At 35.5% G+C, this 22228-nt stretch overlaps 1 protein-coding gene across 1 annotated transcript in view; it reads left to right on the top strand.

The window, feature by feature from the left end:
- The window catches only part of BMP5 (bone morphogenetic protein 5), a 123418-nt gene extending 101486 nt beyond the window's left edge, over positions 1-21932 (top strand). The window contains exons 4-7 of the mRNA XM_043591677.1: positions 2841-3035; positions 14722-14798; positions 16406-16516; positions 19934-21932. Of these exons, the coding sequence (XP_043447612.1) occupies positions 2841-3035; positions 14722-14798; positions 16406-16516; positions 19934-20083 (533 nt within the window). The 3' untranslated portion in view covers positions 20084-21932. The remainder of the gene's footprint in view (positions 1-2840; positions 3036-14721; positions 14799-16405; positions 16517-19933) is intronic.
- Positions 21933-22228: the final 296 nt, after the last annotated feature.

The following is a 22228-nucleotide window of genomic DNA, read 5'->3' as shown; positions in this document are numbered from 1 at the left end:
TAAAGGGAGTTCACATTGGTTTGAAGACTACTTTTCTTCACACACAATATCCACCTTTGTCAAGCCAAGAAACCCGTATTTGTAACCAACACACATCTTTACAGTTTTCAGAACGTAAATCTTCAGGGTGGTATTATTTCTGCACAGATAAACATTAAAACTTTGAAAATCTCTAGAATGATAATAAAAGATACTCTCTAGCAAACCAAAGGAAACTTGGAACTTTGTGTTAAGTGCTTATTTAACTATAAAAGGGGCAGTGTGTGTTGTAATGAATGGAAAACCGATTTTACTCTATTCCATTTGTGAACATCTTGTGGCAACCTATTTTAGTATTAGAGAGATCATATATTAAAAAATGATTTCTGCAGTCACCAATGTATACAAGTAAAAATTTGGTTCCTGTTAAATTAACACTTCATTAAAAAAACCAAAATAAAAGCTCAACAAATACATTTTATGTTGTACTGCAAGATAGAAAAAAATTTTGAAGAACAGATTGCCAGTTATTCTATTCCATAACAGCTAAGTTTCTCAGTTCTTTCTTTCTTTTTTTTTTTTTTCTTTTGCTGAGCTCTCTGTCACTGGAAACATCTTAAACCAATTTCAAGTGCTACACCTGAATAAACATGTTGTAAAAGTGTTTATGTATTGAAGTGGGTCAGTTCAAGGTATGGTATTTGGCTGGAACTTCTAATTTCTCTTTTTACAGCAAAAGGGCTGCCAGAAGGAGGAAGTCTGAGCTGAATTAATACATTTGTTACAGTGGAAGTCGAATGGAAACTGCTCTGACCACAAATCAAACTGCCTCTTTCATTTATGCCAGTGATAGAGTTTTTCTAAGAAATATAGACTCTGGCATAGAGCCACTGTAAGTTTGCATTTAAAAAGAGGAACCTATATGCTTATTTGTTTAAGGTTTGCTGCTTTGATTATTTGTAAATTCTTTGGTAGGACTGAGCCTAGTGGCGTTTGTGAGGCAGATAGCCATTTTCATAACTGTGGGAACTGAGTTTTCCTGAGACGTTGTAGAACAATTGATGAGGATACGGATGCAGCTTGGATTAGCACGCACTCTTCTTTTTTCCCCCCTTTTAACCAATACCTCCACATTTAAAGGACCTCTGTGTCCCTCTCAACAGCTGCACAGCCTCACATGACACAGTCTCATTTTCTGACGGTAGAAGGTCTCTGCACAATACAAGTATACACAAAAGTGTTTATGCTGCCAAAATAAATTTTGTTAAGAGCAAGAGTTTATTTGCTAAAATGCCATTGATGCCGTTTCAAGGACTTGTTTTCCTTCCCTTTCTTCTAAGGTGGGTCAGGTCTTATAATGGACTGAGGTTACTCCACAGTCTTTACTGAATAAATATTTTAAGAAAACATGCTCATCTCTCAGGGGGCGAGGCAGAGTCAATCATGCACATATTTCAAGCCACATTATATATATTACTCTTAAAAGATTGGTGACTTCTGTATCTAGAGTAGAAACTTTGCATGAGTTTTTAGCAATTCTCAACTAAATTTACAACCTAAGGTTAAACAGTTATTCCTCCTTGGGTGATTTTCATAGAACTAGATATCAGACTAGAACTGGAAGTATATATATATATATATATACACACACACACACACACACACACATGTATCTGAAAATTATAAATATATTTCTTTATAATCATATATAAATTACACATATTTATATAATATATATAATTTTCAGTGATTTTTTTAAATTAGAAGAGCAGAACAAGAGTGAATTGTCAAAGGGGGAAAATAGTTAACACCTAACTCCTAGAGTATCTGTAGAATCAAATTAATTATCATATGGAAAACACTTAGAAAAATGCCTGGCACATATATTGCCAATGTTCCAAACACATTTGGCATTACTGTAAGTATTAGTATTACTACCCAATGGGATAGGTTCTTTATCAACATCTACTTCTAGTCTCTAAGACACCTTGACTTCTAATGCATTCCTGGTACAGGCTCTGGTTGCAATCATTCTCTGATACACAAGCACACCGACAGCCTCAGAAGGGTCTGGGATGCAGGCTGGTTTAGAGACAAAGGTGAGTCTCCAAACTCACCTGGAGTCTTGTCTCCTTTCTGAGAATCTCCAGGCTCCGTTAACAACTTGTGAAATCCTTTGAGTAAACATCCAGGTGTGTCAAAACTCAGAAAGGGAGGGACTCTGACATTTCCATGATTACTTCAAAATACTTCTGAGGTCGAGAAAACTGGAATTTAAAGCAAACCTCCATCCCCAGCAGGGACTTGCAGAATGACCCGTGAGGAGCTTTTAGTGGAGCTATAGCTTTGTAAAGTTTGCTGGGCACAGGCCAGAGGTGAAGGGGGAAGGCTATCAGCACTAATTAACACTTGAAAGGCGTGCAAAAGCTGGAGAAAGTAGAAACACCCAGCCAGCCATTCGGCTTTTCTCACTTAGAGGAAAATTATAGGGCATTTAATGCAGAAGAGCCCGTAGCTAATATTTTTGAAATTGTTACTTAATGTGGACATTTCCAGGCTGATGGTAGTCAAGCCTTTCCATATAAAATATTGCTGACTTCCAGGTCTGAGAAGGATCAGCTAGTGAAGGCAGCCCGAGGGTGTTCTGTGGTGAAGAATGAAGCAAAATGGAAAACCAAGCATGGATAATTGTCTGTAACAGCAAACTCTCAATGTTTATAAAAATCTGTGGCCTGCAAAGAAAACATTCTGATCATGTTTTAAAAAGTAATGTTACTTTTTCAAAGTACCCTCAGAATTCATTCACGGCAGGTAAACTTTAGCTCTTTTCATAAACCAAGTGCTTGTGCGTTCCATTCTAGGACGAAGTATCAATGTAAAATCCGCTGGTCTCGTGGGAAGACATGGGCCTCAGTCAAAACAACCGTTCATGGTGGCCTTCTTCAAGGCAAGTGAGGTACTTCTTCGATCTGTGAGAGCGGCGAACAAACGGAAAAATCAAAACCGCAATAAATCCAACTCTCATCAGGACTCCTCCAGAATGTCCAGTGTTGGAGGTAAGATAAAACCAGAGCAGCAGTTGTGTGCAGAGAGTTATGGGGTCATATGTTGCAAATCAAGTAGCCACAATAAATTTACCCTTTGGATATACCTTTGTTTGGTCTATTAAATCATGCAGCAATGTTTCGAACATCCTCAGAATGTTTCATCACTGAATCACTCAGTTGTGCATTTCAAAGTAAGTACGACTCGACTCGCCTTTGTATGTTGAAAGATTCAGTTCAAATTAAAATCAAGCTGGCAGTAATAAAATTATGAAATGGCTACGTCAACAGAGTCTAGCCAAAACTGAACTGCACAACTTGCTGAGTTGACATCTCCCAGAACCTCTCAAATATGGATGGGTAACCAGGTAGATTCAACCGAAAAATACTTCTTTAGTACTTGAAGCGATACATGTGAATCATGCAGTTTACATTTTTTTTCTGACAATAAAAGCAGGACAGATTAAATGGAAATTAAGATAATATTTCCATTTCCACTAATTATTTGGACACTATTGTCTAGATAATCTGCTTTAAGTATGTGTATGTACGTACACACATATGTACAACATTTAATAACAAAATATTACAGATGCACAATTATCCCAATGTACTTGCAAGTTAATCTATTAATTGATAGAAAAGGAAGATAAAAATACAGTAGCTTGGAATGAATGGTTAACTACCAAAATCTGAAGTTATTGAATCATATTATTTATACCAGTAAGTACCTTGTTTAGTCCAGGCTGCAAACAGATTTTCGTAAGCCTTTCTTAGATGGAAATGATGGCTATTTTATTCCAAGAAATTTTTTATCTGTAAAAAATAAATCTGTTTGAAGGGGAAAATTTACCCTAGAACATCCCAACTGAGTACAATATGTTTGTTCATTTGAAAAGTATGTGTTCTATGTTAATGGCCACCATATGGAGTGTACTTGCCAGGCACAATGGATGAGCTGGTGAACAAAACAGACAAGATCTCTGCATATGGTATTCAAACAAATTAGAATGCTTTACTCTTCCAAAAAGACATTCAGACAATATTTGCCGTTATTCCTGCAATCTTCATTTTTTTCCCTCAATCACTTGAAACTGACAAATCATACTGCACTTTTTTGTTACTCACATGTATATGTGTGTTAAGAAATTATTATAAATAAAACCAAAATAATACGTTTTATTAAGTTTTTTACACCTGGGACGCTCCACAAACCTACTAAGCTGGAATTCACTGGAAGCTTCCTAAGAAGTCTATTTGATGTATCCAGCAACAGAAATGGGGATAGATTTCTTTATGAAATTACATTTTACTAAACTACATACTACATATAGAGCAATGTTTTAAAATGATTTTTCAACAAATAAGTTTAGCCATATTTTTCACTTGAAAGTAAAACATGATATTTGTGCCTTGTTACAAAGCTATTTTATAAAGATCTTCACAAGATATTTAGTTTGGCAAAAATTATAATTGCTTCATATGAAAGATGGAGAAAAATAACTTTCTAAGACCTTTTCTTCCCTGTAAATACTAGCCTGTCAAAGTTGTATATTTTTCTTTTCATGTAGAATGGTTCTGAAATTGGTTGAAATGTTTTTAATTTGATGTAGCAGACTGCATTAAGAAAAAGTTTTGTTAACCATGGATAGAATAGTGAATAATTTTTTAGGAAGTCACAAAGGGAAAAGTGCAAGTTGCATACTTATTATTGGAGCTTGTAACGACTGTGGCAGAGGCGTTCCAGAGACTGAAATCATCAAGGTTCTTTTCCCTGTTGGTGAACTCTATTTATCTTCTCTTTCTGACCACAAGTAACAAATGTACTTCTATAACTAGAGATGAATAAAACACATGGAGCAGAAATCATGTAACTTTTCACCAGTTTCCTAACACTGTTTAGAGTACAAAATTATTCTAATACAGACCAATATTTTCTTTTTAAAAAGTTTGTCATTGGCAGCCATTTCTGTGAAATATGTGGTAGATGTTTTGGAGCATGTTCATATTTTGATAATAAGAAAGAAAGTAGCTGGTTTGTGTCTAGGAGACGTAACCTTTCAATAGGTAGTAATCAAGCAGACGGGAAGAAGTCTCATAGGATTTGGCCTAACAGACAGGGGTTTAAGGAAAGGGAATGCTAATATAAACACAACATTTGATACTTAGGAGACTTGAAATGCCAGTGAAATTTTAAAATTATTCAAATATAAATAATAAGTGCTGTAATAGCACTAAGCCTTTACAATAAATTACTGTTTGAAGACTACATGGCTAAGAAAGAAGCCAATGGGGGAAGAGAGTTGTATTAGATGTTTACCTGATTGCATTTTGTTCTTCTCCAAAGCAGATTGCCAAATGTCAAAAGTCTCAGTTAATGCAGGAGAATTAAAACCCAGGTCATTCTCACTTTCTCTACCCAATTTCTTTTCTATTTCAAAGATTCTTGCCTTCCAACTTCTTAGTAACCCTTTGTTCTGTAGGCTCGCTCTATGGAAGAGCCTAGAACAAACATTGTCTAGCACAAAATAGGAATTGTTAAGTAAATTAATGTGTCCATTGTATGGAAAAAACTAAATTCCTCTTTCAGGGGAGTATACACAGTGCCACAGTGCCCAGATTTTCTGTAGAACCTGTCCCTCTTTGTTTCTGTTCAGATTTTTGGCAAGGAGTTTGAGCAGACACATTGCGGGAGATATTGCCTCCCCATGAGGCAGCACAATGGATGTTTATTTGAATTTTACATGTGGAGGAAGGAACTGGAAGTAATAGCTATTTTATTAGTTAGGTTAAAAATGCTGTATGCACTAGGTTGATAAGATTGTAAAGAATCTGCTGAGAACAAGATGCCGTTCTAAGGACTATATCAGTGCTGAAAAGAATAGAGTATTAAGAATTTGGAAGAACTGTAAGACAAATGGCAAGTCCTCGTTCACTGCAGATCTTGAAAAGTCTGCTTATTGTGTGCTGGATACTCAGTGTAGTTGAAGGTGAATCCAGTCATTAGTGGCTCTGCCTAAGATTTTGGTGATTTCTTAGGCCAACTAGTTCAAAGAGTCATTGGAATGGAAACATTTTGTACGTATTTTCAACTCTGATAGGCACTATCTTTTGCCTAATACATACAATATAAAGTCATGCCTCTTGGACAGACTGATGTTGATCAAAACCAGAAAGAACAATTAATTACAATTATTTCCCCAAAAGGTTTTATATCATGTAATTACCACATATTTTCATTACTTAAAAATAAGCAAATAATAAGCAAAACTAAAATTCTCTCTCGATCCCCTAAGTACTTTTGAAATAGGTTACTCTGATACACATATCAACATGGTATTTGTACTTCTTTGTACATGTATTTGCAAATCTTTTCCTCATTATATACATCTCTTGTGGAGAATATATTTTTATTATGTGTTTTTAATTACATAAATGATATATCCTATGTAGTTTTCAGGACTATTTTAGAGCAGTTTTAGGTTCACAACAAAATTGAGAGGAAGGTACAAAGATTTCCCACATACCGCTGCTCCAGACATGCTTAGCCTCCCCCATTATCAACGTTACTCATTAGAATGGTGCCTTTCTTACCAAGGATGAATCACAAGGAAGAATCTATAATTTTTCAAAGTTCATACTTTATATCAGGGTTAACTCCTGGTGTTGTACCTTCTGTGGGTTTGGACAAATATATAACGATATGTATCCATCATTATGATATCATACAGAGTACTTTCATTGTCCTCAAAATCCTCTTTTCTTTGGCTATTCATCTCTCTCTCCCCTTAGAAACCATCGGTCTCCTTATTGTCCTCAAAGTTTTGGCTTTTCCAGAATGTCATAGAGTTGGTTTTATGGATTTTTTAAAAAACAATATGTCTCAGCCATCTTTCAAATAGAGTGACCTCATTCTTTTTAACTGTTGCAATATAGTCAGCAGTGTGTGTGTCAGGGTAGATTTAGTCATGCCACTCTTAAACAGCATTTTGGTTGTTTCCAAATTGGGGCTCTCAAGATCACGGTTGCAGTGGAAACCCTACAAGGCTGCACCTGTGAGAATGTTTCTAATTCACTTGATTTATTTAATAGTTAATACTAAAAACTGTTATTTGTGCCCTGAATCATGCAAAATTTTGGAAATCCCTCCTAAAACAACAATTATTTTTGTGCATATATTATCTATCTGTACATTTATTTATCTGTTATCTATTTAGGATTTTGTCATTTAATCCTGAGTCCACCATTTACTATTTGTAAAATCTTGGACAAGATGTTACCTCTCCCTATCTCTGTTTCTTCATCTGTAAAGTAAGAATGTTCATAGTATTTGCCCCCTCAGATGAGAATTAAATTAATTCAATGAGCTAATTAATTAAATGAATTAAATGAATTAATATTAACAAAAAACTGAGAACATTGGTACATGGCTTATTTGGTATAAGCCATTATCACTGTTAATTCTTAATGAGTTATATGGTTTGGTGTTTCAGAACTGGTGCATAAAGAGTTCAGACTCTTATATCAGAGAAAACTAGAAGCTCTCTCCCTAAAAAGTACCAATATTCCTGCTTATTGGAGTTTCTTGGCCTTTGAGACTTCAGAAGCAAGAAGGATTTTATTTTATTTTTTTTAATGTTTATTTATTTTTGAGACAGAGAGAGACAGAGCGTGAACAGGGGAGGGGCAGAGAGAGAGGGAGACACAGAATCTGAAACAGGCTCCAGGCTGTGAGCTGTCAGCACAGAGCCCGACGCGGGGCTCGAACTCACAGACAGTGAGATCATGACCTGAGCCGAAGTCGGACGCTTAACCGACCAAGCCACCTAGGAGCCCCACAAGAAAGATTTTAGAGGCCTTCACTAATTTGGCCAGTCCATCTGAGCAATTAATTATATAAAATAAATTCATCAATAGACATTAATGGATTGTGTCTGTTGCCAATTCTCTGTCTAGAAAGAATCCATAGAGAGAATACATCTGGGCATGATTTATTGTAAAATAAATGTATTCAATATTAAATAAGCACCCATTGGGGCACCTGGATGGCTCAGTCTGACTTGGACTCAGGTCATGATCTCATGGTCTGTGAGTTTGTGAGTTTGAGCCCCACTTTGGGTTCTCTGCTGTCAGCACAGAGCCTGTTTTGGATCCTCTGTCCCCCTCTCCCTGCCTCTCCTCTACTCACACTCTCAAAAATAAATAAACATTAAATTTTTTTTAAATAAATAAGCACCCATTGTGCAATAAGCACAGTATTAACTATATGCTGATAAAAGATGAATAACTAAGGAATTCGCTTCTTAAAAACCACTCCCACAGAAATAGGAAAGACATGAGAGTTAGTAATTATTAGGAGGTCAATTCTATTCGAGTAGATATAAGGTAGTGTAATAGTAGGAAGGAGAGAGCACCTAACCAATACCAAGTATGGCTCAAAAGACTTCATGAGGGATTTATATGAGAAATAATAGACATTTTCCAGAAATGGAAAGGGAGGTGAAGCCATTTCAGATGGATGTGCAGTTACAGAGCCATGAATCCATGTTAAATATCTGGGCATGCAAGTTGCTTTGTGTGAGATGTGTGAGAAAAACTAGAAAAGTATGCAGGAACCAGATTATAAAGAGTAGAGTATGTGATAGTTAGGAACTATGGTGTCTTCATCCGGAAATTGGAAAAAGGAGTACCATAATCAGATACGCATTTTAAAAAGTTAAACTTGGCATCAGAGTGAAGGATGGGATGCCAAGGGAGGAAATCGAAAGCACAGATAATGACTAGGAGGCTAGTCCAACACTCCAAGTAGCAAAGATTATAGATTGGAGAAAGGGGAAGTGGAAACCAAAATATGTGGGATGGGGCCAGCAGCGGGTGGTGAGACCGGCTTTGGGAGATGAGAGTGTCAAGAATAAGTGGAAGGTATAGGAAAATGATATGGATATGAGCCCAGATTGTTAGATGAAAGTTAGGACTTGAGAGTGACACAGAAAATAAAGTAAAAGAAAAAAAATAGAGCTTCCTGTGGGAGCATCAGTACTTTAAATATAAGCAAGGACAAAAAGCAATTCCGTAAAAGAGATAGAAGACTAAGGTGAGAGATGGAGGAGGAAAGCAGGGATGAACTGTTATCCTAGGTCAGAGTTACTGGAAGAGGATGTTGAGGAAGTGTGAGGTAACCAAGAGAGCACGGGGTTTCCAAAAGGTTATCTAGACTAGAAATGGGTCAGTCAATGGGCTTTGTGGACTAATGTAGTGTAGGACATGAAGAAGAAAGAAAGAAAATCAAGAAACTTACTAAACGTTCTCACTTGGGCCACTAGGTGACAGTGATCTTGTTAACCAAAGTAGTGATCTGAAGGGTAGCATCTTAAGAGTGTAAGGTCAGAAGTAAAAATAGTGGGTAGGAGGCATTTAGGAAGCTTTTATTTAGAAATGCCTGGTGGGGAGTTGGAAACTCAGGTTTGTGGACAGTTTTTACATCAGTAAGTTCAAAGTTGAAGATATTAGTTGGATCACCCACATAGATGCCTCGCTAACCAGAATTCAACGAACACAGCAGATAGTTATTATTTTGTTGTAATCTGTTCTGTGTCAGACATCTGTACGTAGAAGAACACAGTTACTGCTACACAAATCAATAACAGTAGTTCCTAGCGGATTGTGCATAAATTCAAGAGAGGGATTCATTGGCTTTAGAAGATGGTGATTAAGATAGAATGGCGGTAGCATTTTGAAAATCTCTTATCTTTGAAAGGGATTGTTATGTGTTTGGAGTTTATCATGAATTTCTGTACCCCCCAGTGCCATATCAAGATTTACATTATCAGTCTATTTTAGTATTATTCCTGCTTCTTTACCTCTTAGACCTTCATTCACTTGTCATTTCCATTTTCTATAAATTAGTGAAAACCCTGCTGCTTAGGTGCTGACTTCCATTTTTCTGTTGGGCCCTGAGCATGAGAATGCTAACACCTCTTTTAGTTTGAAGCATAGTTTCTCATCATATTTGACTTATTTAAGCTTTTGACATGCTTGAGTGTTAAATTGTGTTTTGGGTATTTTTTTTCTTTTCTTTATAGGTATGTCTATATTTCACCCACTGAAGAAGCTCATACTAGATTTCAAAGAAAGAAAGAAAGAAAGAAAGAAAGAAAGAAAGAAAACCCATATTGGTATATGGAGTTGTCTGGATTTAATTTTTCTGGCCTACTTCATAGCTAAACTAACCCATGTCTATTTACTTGAATGTTTGTTTTTCAGAGACTAGTAGACCATTGAAGTCCTATGTAGAGTTCAGGATTATTGATTTTTGCTACTTTTAACCTCCATATTTTTTTTCACAATTTTTTTCTAAGACAACATAACCCCTTAAAAGAAAAGATTAAACTTGCACTGTTTGCAGAAACTGATCATAAAGAAATTTGCATAAAGTATTTAGCAATATTTGCAATATTGGCACTGGTTTCTCAATATTATTACCGTTATGAGACAAAACAAAGATGATGCATTTGTAACACCTCCATTGTGGTTGAGGAATGTTAGCATACTTTTCTAGTGTGGTTGTGGCAACAGAACATTTTAATAATTTCTGGAAGAATTCTTCATTTTTCAGCAGGTTAATCTACAGTGGCATTATGTCCCTTTCATTATAATTTTCAAAGAGCTGTCAATCAATAATTTTTAAAGATATAAATTTAATTTCCTTGCCCTTCCTCCTTTAGTTTATTCTGCCAACCATTTATAGTAAACCTAATTGTAGGCTTTGCTGGTTTTGGTACCACATTCACCTCACTCATCCATTAATTTTTATTTCTGACAGAATAAACATATGGTCCTAATGCTTTATGAAATCAGACTCTTGGAACCAGATTCTGTTATAAATTTCATTGCTCGTTACCTTTATGTGATGTTACATTATATACATCACTTAGCCTTCATGAAAAGTTGCATAGATGGAACAGATCTATTTGACTTTTAAGTTTTACTTTCTCTTTTTATAAACATGGAATTCATGTAACCATATATGTAGTTTATGGCTTTTCATATATACTTGTATGTGTTATTGGCTACAATGTCTTTATTCATATTTGATGGTTTTAATTAAGACAAGGATGAATGAATAATATTCCTGTTATTGTCTAATGCAGGGGTTGGCGAAGTAAGGACTCAGGGCCTCTTTTTGTATGACCCAATTTCTAAGAATAGGTTTTACATTTTTAAATGTTTGAAAAAGACTCAAAAGAAGGATAAAATTTTGTTTCCTGTAGAAATCATATGAAGTTCAAATTTTAGCCTCCAAAAGTAAAGTTTTATTGGAATATAGCCATATCTATCCATTTACATTAGTATATAGCTGCTTTCACGCTGTAGTGGCAAGGTTCACTCATTGTAGTGGTAGACCCCATAGACTAAAATATTTACTATCTTTTTATTTATTTATTTTTTTAAATTTTTTTTCAACGTTTATTTATTTTTGGGACAGAGAGAGACAGAGCATGAACGGGGGAGGGGCAGAGAGAGAGGGAGACACAGAATTGGAAACAGGCTCCAGGCTCTGAGCCATCAGCCCAGAGCCTGACCCGGGGCTCGAACTCCCGGACCGCGAGATCGTGAGCTGGCTGAAGTCAGACGCTTAACCGACTGCGCCACCCAGGCACCCCTATTTACTATCTTTTTAAAGAAAAGGTTTTCTGACCCCTGGTCTACTGCATTGCTGACTTTTATTTTCTTATGAATTCAAAAATTTATAGAATCAAAATAACACCAGAATCAATTATTTCTTTCCCCTAAAAATTACACAGGCAACTATTCCATTTCATGTTCTTGTATTTACTGTTACAGCATGCTTGTCCAATTTTGTCCTGGGCAAAATTGATTCCCTGTGCAATTCTTATTCTGCCCCAAGAAGAATCTGCCCAAAGAATAAGAGTGTTGTATTCTGTTTTTTTTTTTAATTTTTTTTTCAACGTTTATTTATTTTTTTGGGACAGAGAGAGACAGAGCATGAACGGGGGAGGGGCAGAGAGAGAGGGAGACACAGAATCGGAAACAGGCTCCAGGCTCTGAGCCATCAGCCCAGAGCCTGACGCGGGGCTTGAACTCACGGACGGCGAGATCGTGACCTGGCTGAAGTCGGATGCTTAACCGACTGCGCCACCCAGGCGCCCCAAGAGTGCTGTATTCTGTATGGCCCAAAGAATATTCTTTGCCCAAAGAATAAGAGTGCTGTATTTCAAATACATTCTCTTTTCTCCAGTTTCTGTCATTGTCTACATATTTAATTTGTTTTAATAAAGCTAATTGCACAGCAGGGATAACTCTGATCTAGAAGTAAAAAAACCTGAGTTCAATATTAAATCATTATTTTGTTTTCTAGGCAGAGATTTTTAAAAATTCTTTTTTAATTTTTTAAAGTATATTTATTTATTTTGAGAGAGACAGAGACAAGTGCGGACAGATGAGGGACAAAGAAAGACAGAGAGAGAGAGAGAGAGAGAGAATCCCAAGCAGCCACCATGCTGCCAGTGCAGAGCCAGATGCAGGGCTCAAACTCACCAAACTGTGAGATCATGACCTGAGCCAAAACCAAGAGTAGGATGCTTAACAGCCTGAGCCACCCAGGCGCCCCTCTAGGCAGAAATTAAATAAATAACTACATGAAGTAACTGTGAAAAGTGGATGGCAAGACCTGCTAAGACAGACTCCATGGATCTTTGAAATGTCTACATTTTCATTAGAGGTTGAGAATAATTAAACTGGAAGGTGACATCTTAAGACAGACTACTCTGTGTAGTAAACAACTACACTGATTTAACAGAGATGACTGTCAGAGTGAATGTAGCAGTTGTTCCTAAAAGAAAGAAATAGCTGTCTTCTTTGAAAATAAGTTATTTTGCTGGCTCCCTTACCCTACATTTTTTCCTCTTTCATATGTCGTATTGGAAATAATAAAAAATGGGTTGGTTTTTTGAATGTTATTTGTATAAAGTGTGAGTAAGCTCTAAGGAAGGCAACATAGAGTTTCTATAAAGTTCTGTGTTTCTTTGATGTTTTGCTTTAGTCTGGATACAGTATGGAGGCTTTCTATTTAACCTTAATTCTTTTTAAAAAATTCTTAATTCTTTTAAGTAATTATAAAAGATTGTGAGTTTTGCGAATTATATTCTAAAATATATAAAGGAAATAATATATTTCCTTTGCTTCAAGTTATTTGTGGAACACATTGAGGAATTCATTTATATATTCCTCAAATATTTATTGAGTACCTACTATATGTCAGAAACTATTTCTGAAATGTGGGATATATCAGTGAACCAAACAGAACCAAACAAGATTTTGGCCCTCTGGAACTTATACTCTAGTGGGAGGAAACTGACAAGAAACAATGTACATAATAAATGAATAAAAGTTATAGCATATTAAAAGATGGTAAGTGAAATGGAAAAAAAAATAAGAGCAAAGTGAGGGATATCAGGAATATCATGGTGGGAGTTGTGATCTTAAATAGGGTAGTTAGTGAAGGCTTCACGGACAAGATGATGCTTAAGTGAAAAGTTGAGGAATGCCTATAGCTTCCTCAACTTTTGGATATATATAACTTTTGGATATATCCAAATCCAAGGGGTAGGCATTTCAGGGAGAGGGAAGAGTGAGTATAACGGCCCCTAAGATGGGCGGAAGCTGACCTGGGTAGAAAACAGCAAGGAGGTATAATGGCCAGAATGGAGTAAAGGAGAAGAAGTTTAATAGGAAATGAGTGAGAGAGATGATGGGGTCAAATCATACAGGAACTTGTAAACCACTGTAAAGATATTTCACTTAGTGATATGGGGAGACCAGAGTGGGACTTTTTGCTGGGGAGTGATAGAATTTGATTTACTTGTTAGAAGGTCTACTTGACTGCTTTTGTTGTAGAAGAGCAAGAACAGAAGCAAAGGGAATTAGGAATGGGAATATTGCAGTAATTCAGGTGAAAGCCCTCGTGGCTTGAACCAGGACTAGTCATGGAGGTGGTAAGAGTAGGTGGATTTTGGACCATTTCGAAGGTAGCACGTGTAGGGTTTCTTGGCAGGCCGGATGTAAGAGCAAGAGGAAAAAGCAGAGTATATTTTGACACTTTCTCTCTTTTTTGGGGGGAAGCTGCCATCAGTCAAAAATGGAGGGGTTTACAGATTGGACAGGTTTTGGGAGAACATCAAAAGCTCAACTTTGAGTATTCTGAATTTAGTGAATTAAAATCAACTCAGTAAGATCCCAGTTAGTACCTTCCCAGTGTCTACCTCATGGAAGATGTTAAAAAAACATTGTATGAGCATTTAATGTGTACAAATATAAGAAGTACCACTACAGTGTGAAATAATAAATGAGCATTCATTGAGCAGCTAGTACTCAATGAATGGCAGGCATCAGACCGTGCACCATAAAGCAGGGAGTCTAACTAAATTCTTGTTAGAACCTCAGAAGGTAAATGGTATCTTCTACATTTTACAGAAGAAGAAACTCATGACAAGTGATTTGCCTAAAGTTCACATAATTAATTAGGTGGCTCTGGCTTCAAACTCCTAGCTTACGATTCAAACTCCTAGCTTACAACTTTAAATACAGCTTCTTTTTAATTTTACCAGTGATCTCACAAAAGAAACATTATGATACCTGATAAGCTGCCTTGTCTTTAAAATCTGATTTTTACCTTCAGATTATAATACAAGTGAACAAAAACAAGCCTGTAAGAAGCATGAACTCTATGTGAGTTTCCGGGATCTGGGATGGCAGGTAAGAATGGTCAGTTAACTAGGGTGCTTCTTTCCCATTTTATTATAAATCCAGAGTTATTCATAATCTTTGTTAGTAATATTTCCAATATATTAACCAATTATATTTGGTATGACTATTCAGTATATAAGTTACCCACATCATTTTTATTTCTCCCTTATCCTTTTGCCATTGAAACATCATTATTAGGGTTTACAGTAAAAAAATCAACTACGCTGAAGAAGAAACATAATCCTATGATACTTAGAAAGTGGAAAAACAGGTGCTGTTGTTTACATATCTCAAAGTTTTAATTTTATACCAATTTTTCAGATTTACTTGAGTAACAGCATTTGGCCCCTTATGGTCTCAAACTCAAGAGCTAGGAAACAGAATCCTTGTCTATAATGTTATTAATAAGTAGATCTACAGAAAAAAAAACCATTTTCTTGAACTTAAAAAATCTTATTGCTGTCTTTTACAAATGCTTCACAAAGAGGGTAAGGAAGAGAATTTAACCAAAATAGTTTTTTTTAATTTTTATAATTTTTTTAAATTTATTTTTGAGAGAAAGACAGAGTACTAGTGGGGAAGGGGCAGAGAGAGAGAGGGAGATACAGAATCCAAAGCAGGCTTCAGGCTCTGAGCTGTCAGCACAGAGCCCAACGGGGCTCAAACCCACAAACCGTGGCTTTGACCTAAGCCAAAGTTGGATGCTTAACCGACTGAGACACCCAGGTGCCCCAACCAAAATAGTTTTTAATGGCTTTATGTATTGATAGTTTAAATTGAAGTTTTTAGATTATATTATCCGATTATAATGGATTTGCAGAATTTGAGTTATCTCATTGAAAAGTAATAATAAAATGTAAGCATTTAAAAATTTTATGATAAACCTTCAACATGATTCATTCAGTAAGTTTATATTTGGACCAAATTTTACTTCTTGGGGAAAAAAACATCAGGACAACCATTCCACATGCCAATTTTTGGCTTCCTAAAAAATTTCATGTGCCTTTCTCAAGAGTTTGCTCCAAATTATTTCTTCTAAGGAGACTATAAAGTTAACACATGAATGGAAAGAAAAACAGAAAAAGGAACAAATATTAAAGCTTTAGGAGGTTGTCAGACTTCTAAAACCAGGAATGAGTTATTAAGAAGTAATGGGAATTATCTCAATTAAGTTTATTCTTCTTTTCCTTTCTGGTTCACTTGAACTTTCCAAAGTTCATCATTTCCTGTTTAAACAATATTTATAATGCTATTTAATGATTATGGTTTTATTCATGAATACATGAATTAATACATACTATGAATATCCTCCATAGCAACCTCTTGGGAAAAATTACAGAGGGCAATTTCTTGTGAAAATATTTATACTTGTGTTGTAAACTTGAACCTAAAAATAAATTAATGGCTTGAGGAAGGCTGTCATGTTAGAATAATTGTTGGATGAAGAAGACAAACCTATCTAAACTAAATATGGGTATTCTTCAAGAATTACTTTATTTTTATTTTGGTGATTTCTTTTCTCCTCCTCCTCCTCCTCCTCCTCCTCCTCCTTTGTTTTGTTTTGTTTTGTCTTCTGTTTATGTGTGTGTGTGTGTGTGTGTGTGTGTGTATTTTAGGACTGGATTATAGCACCAGAAGGATATGCTGCATTTTATTGTGATGGAGAATGTTCTTTTCCACTCAATGCCCACATGAATGCCACCAACCATGCCATCGTTCAGACTCTGGTATGCTTTGTTTTTGTAGAATTGAAAGTGGTTTATGATGCAAGCATCATATAAAAGTTATTTTAAAGGGAAGCATCCATTTATAGCTATAAATGTATGATTTTTTCTTTTAAAACTCCTTTGGTATTTTTTAGAGCCAAACTAACAATTGTGGATATAGTCAGGACATTTGGGCTTGTTTAAAGAATAATCCTGATTCCAGAATGGGGAAGGATTCAGCTAGGAAAATTGGAGTAACCACATGAAGTAGTCACTCTGCACTGATTTCTTCACTATGCAATATGACTAACCACACAGGTTCCCAAGGGCCATTTCTAACCTAGCAATTCATTAGTAATCATTGCAAAAACATTGAATAATAGCCTTACTGAATTTCATCTGAGCGCTTTTACTCTAATTATTTAAGAATGTTCCACAACATATTTTCATATTATGAAAGTTCTTCGAATAGAATGTAAGTAGAAGACTCGTTTCTATTTCTTGATACTAGGTTTTTTTTGTTTGTTTGTTTGTTTTAAATAATCTTTAAGGTGGATTTAATCTTCTTTTCTTCCCTTCCTCACTCAGGAATTTAGCAGTGATTTAATCTCCAATAACCTGGGCTTATTTTTGTGAAAACAATAGTTAAGTGTTGGTTTCATGCTGTCTAAATGATTCTACTATATCTAATGAGCTCGAGAAACCTCTTGAGACTCTGACATACCTGCCTTATGGTATATGACTTACGGATTTGGCAGTGGGGCAGTCTGGAAGACTAAGTTAAAGGCTTCTAGAAGGTGCAATAGACTGATAACATTACAAAGTAATGTTTAGGTTAATACGAATATTTTAACTGTATGTCATCAGTATAGAAGGAAGAGAACAAAGTATTTGAGATTTAAGATTTAGTGACAGAGTGGTTATTTGGTGGATGGCAGTAGGTGAGCAGTAGCTATAAGAAAAAAAAAAATCTTTGTGGGTGAGTCTTGTTTGTGGCCAATAAGAAACATAACTATTAGAATTTGTGAGTTGACTCTTCAGAAGATTGTTTCAGAATTAATTTAAAATTTAAAGCTAATGGAAAGACTATCCCAGTTTTCTTCTGAATAAGAAAGGGTATATCTAAATTGACAGATTAATCCTTGAATGACTTGGTATTTTCTATTCTCTTCCCTGACATCATAGGTACTAGAGAATAGTTAGACACCAAAGACACACATCTGTGGCAACTAGAGCATGCATATTGTCAAAAACTTTGGAAATAATTTAGAGTAAAAACAAACAAACAAACAAACAAACAAATAAAACAAAACAAAAAGCCAGAGATAAAACAAATGTATATTTTGAAAGGCTTTCATTTAAAATATTCTTTTTATGCTTGACTAATGAGATTGTCTACTTCTGTGCCATATGCAAAGTATAGAATAAATTCCTGTGAGAATTTTAAGATTTGTTATGCTTTCATCTTTGCTTTTTATAAATAGAAGCACTTCTTGATACAGGAGATCATTTCTGGGGAATGGGCAGGTCTTCAAGTTGTATTCAAACCTCCTCCAGTAAAAAGACTATGTGAACTCTAGCCATCTATCCTTGCCTATGAAACTTCATCATAACCCAAAAGCCAATTACTTAGAGAGAAATGCTACTGTTTTAAGCCTTGGAAGAATAGCCATGATCACTGGCTTTTTGTAGGGTCAGAGCAACAGTCACTATTAGCTTATAGAGAAATGACACTTTTTCAGAAAATTCTTTGCTTCTTTATGCTGTCATCTCAATGACTCAGCAGACTTCTGCTTCATGAGATATGCATCTAATATATCAAAGTTTCCCTCAGGCTAAGAATTGCTTAATTATTGAAAAACTCTGTCAAAAAACTCTCCCTTTCTCTCATTTTTTCTTTTCATTTTTTTCTTATAAATATACAAGCACATACTGTCAGCTTTTAGGGCTGTAGTCTGGAAGGCAGTGTCAAAAAATAAACATTTAAAAAAAAATCTGACATGGACTTGGAACAAGACCCTGCTGTGTATCACTGTCCTGGGATATGGGACATAAGTCATTGCAAAACTTGAAGCATACATGGGAAGTTTGATTTTTTTTTTCCTGGCATTGTGCACTCTACTTTTGTTCTGTGTAGGACATGAAACAAGAAGACAGGCATGTTTGTTGTTAAAGGCAAGCATATTTGTGACTAATATGTTTGAGCAACTATTCAAGAACAATCCATTTTTTCAGAATGATTGCTTCGTGAAGCTGCCAAGGCCATTGAAACAAGGGGTTATCAATCATGTATGTGTGGGTTATGGAAGATAAAGCTGATGAGGGACAAAAGCTGCATCTGAAATTTGTAGAAACTATCCAACTTTTAGTTTTGTGAGGTCTTAGGAAATTTCAAGTTCATGTCAGATCACCTCATTTTTCCTGCTGTTTCTATCCACATGCAGGGCTCCTATATCATTTCAGCCAGGACACTGTGCAGCCAAAACTCTAAGAGTCTGTATTTGCTTTTTGTGGATCCCTCAGGACTCATCAGTGGGACTTCCCATAAACCCCTTTGGGGAAAGGGCCAGGGTAGGTGGGTGGGAAAGGGGAAACCATGTTCTGGCTCCTTGCTCAATTATTGCAAATCATAGGCAGACTGCCAGTCTGATGGAAATGAGAGTAAACCCTTTACTTAAGTATTTCACTTTCAGTATACAGCTACCTTTTAGGCTTTTGGGGGAGAGGGATATTCAATTTGTAAAATATCTAGGCTCTTTGCTTCTGATTTAGCTTGGCCTGCTTTTTTGGCGCTTGGCTAGGAGAGAAAGAAAGTCAAAGCCAATCCGGTAACAAAAAATTCTATAGAGAAGAGTTGAAATCATTGCTTTAAAACAAGTTTTGGATTGTACCTGGAATATATTTTGCTGTGATTTTTATGCTTCCTTTAACTGTGGAAAATTAAGAGTTGGCATAACTTTAGTGATTTATTGCTTAATTGTCCTTTAAAAAATAATTCTTAGATTCAAATCTTTCTGAGATTCAAATCTCGTGGTGTCACTTCACTGATTTGCATTTATAACTTCTGTACTTCTCATGAAGTCTATAGAAGTTGTCTTTTTAACCCAAAGCAACTCAGTGCAGGTTGCCATGTTCTTTCCCCCAGGAAAATTTCCACTGAATATTCCATAGAAGGAGTTTTCCTTACTTGGTAGAATATTTTTCAAGGCCCCAACACATAATTAGAACTGGTGAGTTGGTTCTAGGTGTTAATGCTTAAAAATACATTCTTCACTACCAGTTTCCAACCCCCACCCCAGCCATTGAGCATAAATAGGAGAAGAGTGATAGGTTAAGGGTGTACCTGACTGTGAGTGACAAAACAGGAATATTATTTGAAAGCTGTGGACAAAATGTCTTATTTCTTAAAAAAAAACAAAACATGTTTTTCTTTCCCAGGTTCATCTGATGTTTCCTGACCATGTGCCAAAGCCTTGTTGTGCTCCAACCAAATTAAATGCCATCTCTGTGCTGTACTTTGATGACAGCTCCAATGTCATTTTGAAAAAATACAGAAATATGGTAGTGCGCTCATGCGGCTGTCATTAATATTAAATAAGAATGGTAATAAGAAAAAGATCTGTGTTAAGGTTTATGACTAAAATAAAAAGTATGCTTTCAGACAAAAAGGGAATTTCATAAAATTAGTCTGACTCATTTCATCTCTGTTCCTATGTACGATATCATGTATATAGTCACTTTTATTTATTTAATGGTATGTATCTCCTTTGTGGATGCCTTATCAATAAAATCTATTTTATAGGTCTATTAAGTGTAGATAGCCTAGTTTGACATTCAATGGGATATGCTAAGTCCAATTCAATTCCATTTCAACATTCTTTTTCTAATACAATCTTTATATGATTATCTGAAATCAGACAGGACTCCTTTGTCATCAGTGAGGGAAATTGAACGCATTTAGTTATGTTGTGCCAGTGAAAACTGTGATAGGATATTTATTTAGAAATAAAACTAAAACCAAAAAAAAAGATGAACAACCCAAACAAAAATGCTTGGATAAACACAAGTTTTCTTTTAGAGTTTCTGCTTCATTAGATAAAGTGAAATCTTGAACTGGATTTGAATAAATAAGCAGTAGGCAGAACACAGAAGACGAAAGATGACACACAATTGTTATAACTGTTTTCTTTAACCGAATTGGTGTAACTGGAGGAGTATGTTCCTTCCTGGCTTGTGGACTGGAGATTTTGCAAAGCACTCAAAGTTTCAGGAACTCTGTGGAGACAGGCTTGAGCCTATGTCCGTAACTTTCCAAGTTAACACTAAAAAATCGTAGTACAACCTTCTTACCTCAAATAAATCACGTCTGCCTATTATCTAGAACACGACTTCTGCAGATTTTTTTCCCCAGATTTAAAAACAGTCCAAAATAAAGAAACGTTTACATGCGCTCCGCTTCCCTCCCCACAGACAAGAGTCACTGCATACATAAAACATACCGGAGCAAAGATGCCGACAGAGCCATTTTCTTTAGCTCTCCTTTCAAACTGAGTTTGCTGATTGATGTGATGCAAGGGATTTTATTTAGGTGAAAGCACTGAAACTAAACTGAAGGAAATTACCAAAAACCCCAGAATGGCTTTGACAGAATTGCCATTTCGAAAGAACAGCTGAAATCCATTTTTCATATCTTTGAGAATGAGCTCAATGAAAACCTTATTTTGTAAGGGGATTTTGTAAACCTTCCTCCAAGAGCAAATAATTCCAAACGGGAAGGTTCTGTTGTGTGTATGTGCATGTGTATTCTTCCCTCTGAAATTAATTTATTTTCTTTCTTTGCCTTCTAAGGCTTCTCTTTAACACACAGTTACTTTGGGAAGGATGACATTTAGATGGATTACTTGCTCTTTCTGGTGGTTCCATGGTTAGGCTTATTTACAGTTCATCTAAAATATTCATAAAGCACCACTTTCTAATCATGTTTTGGATCTTTCCAATCAAACTTATATCAGAAATAGCTTCCAAAATGTTATAAGTTCATTTGTAATTCAGGTATATTGCAATGTTGTTTTAAAATACAGTTTATCTTAAAGAAAATTTGATAATAACTATATTGGGGGGTACATTAAGTAATATATTTTAAAATAAATAGTGTGCCATTGTAAGAATAAGAAATGGAAGTCTATTATATTATTCTCTAAATGTGCTGTTTAAATATATTTCTATATTTTAAAATCTATTAAATGTGTGACGCTAGTTTCTGCTGTGCTGTATTTAAGAGGGATACAAAAATGTAAGTGTGCTATGAATTGAGACTAGAAGACTATCAGATGTAAAATGTTCGTGGGTTACTTGACTCTTTATGCTGTTTTTAATTGCCAAAACTAACTTTTGTGTTTTTAATAAATAATTCACTGTTAAATGGATAAAGCAACAATCCATGAATTAAATACCTTCTTAATCGGCTCCAATAACAAAGAGATTTTGAAAATAGCAAAAATGATAGGGATGGAAAAATACCCCACTGGTTCTTTTTCATTTAAGAAAGTAGATCATTAGCATCAGTATTTTCCCACTTTTTCAAATTAGATATATGAATATATGTACATATATGCACATATGTTCAGTTACATTATTCTCAAAGAACTATTATAGTAAATTTGTAGTATTACTTTGGTAATACTTAAGCTGCTGTCAGAAACCAGAATAATTTGGCCTATTTTAATAGAATCC

The sequence above is a fragment of the Prionailurus bengalensis genome, chromosome B2 (genome assembly GCF_016509475.1).
Source record: "Prionailurus bengalensis isolate Pbe53 chromosome B2, Fcat_Pben_1.1_paternal_pri, whole genome shotgun sequence".
NCBI classification, from domain to species: Eukaryota; Metazoa; Chordata; class Mammalia; order Carnivora; family Felidae; genus Prionailurus; species Prionailurus bengalensis.
This window is presented reverse-complemented; position numbering and strand designations above follow the sequence as displayed.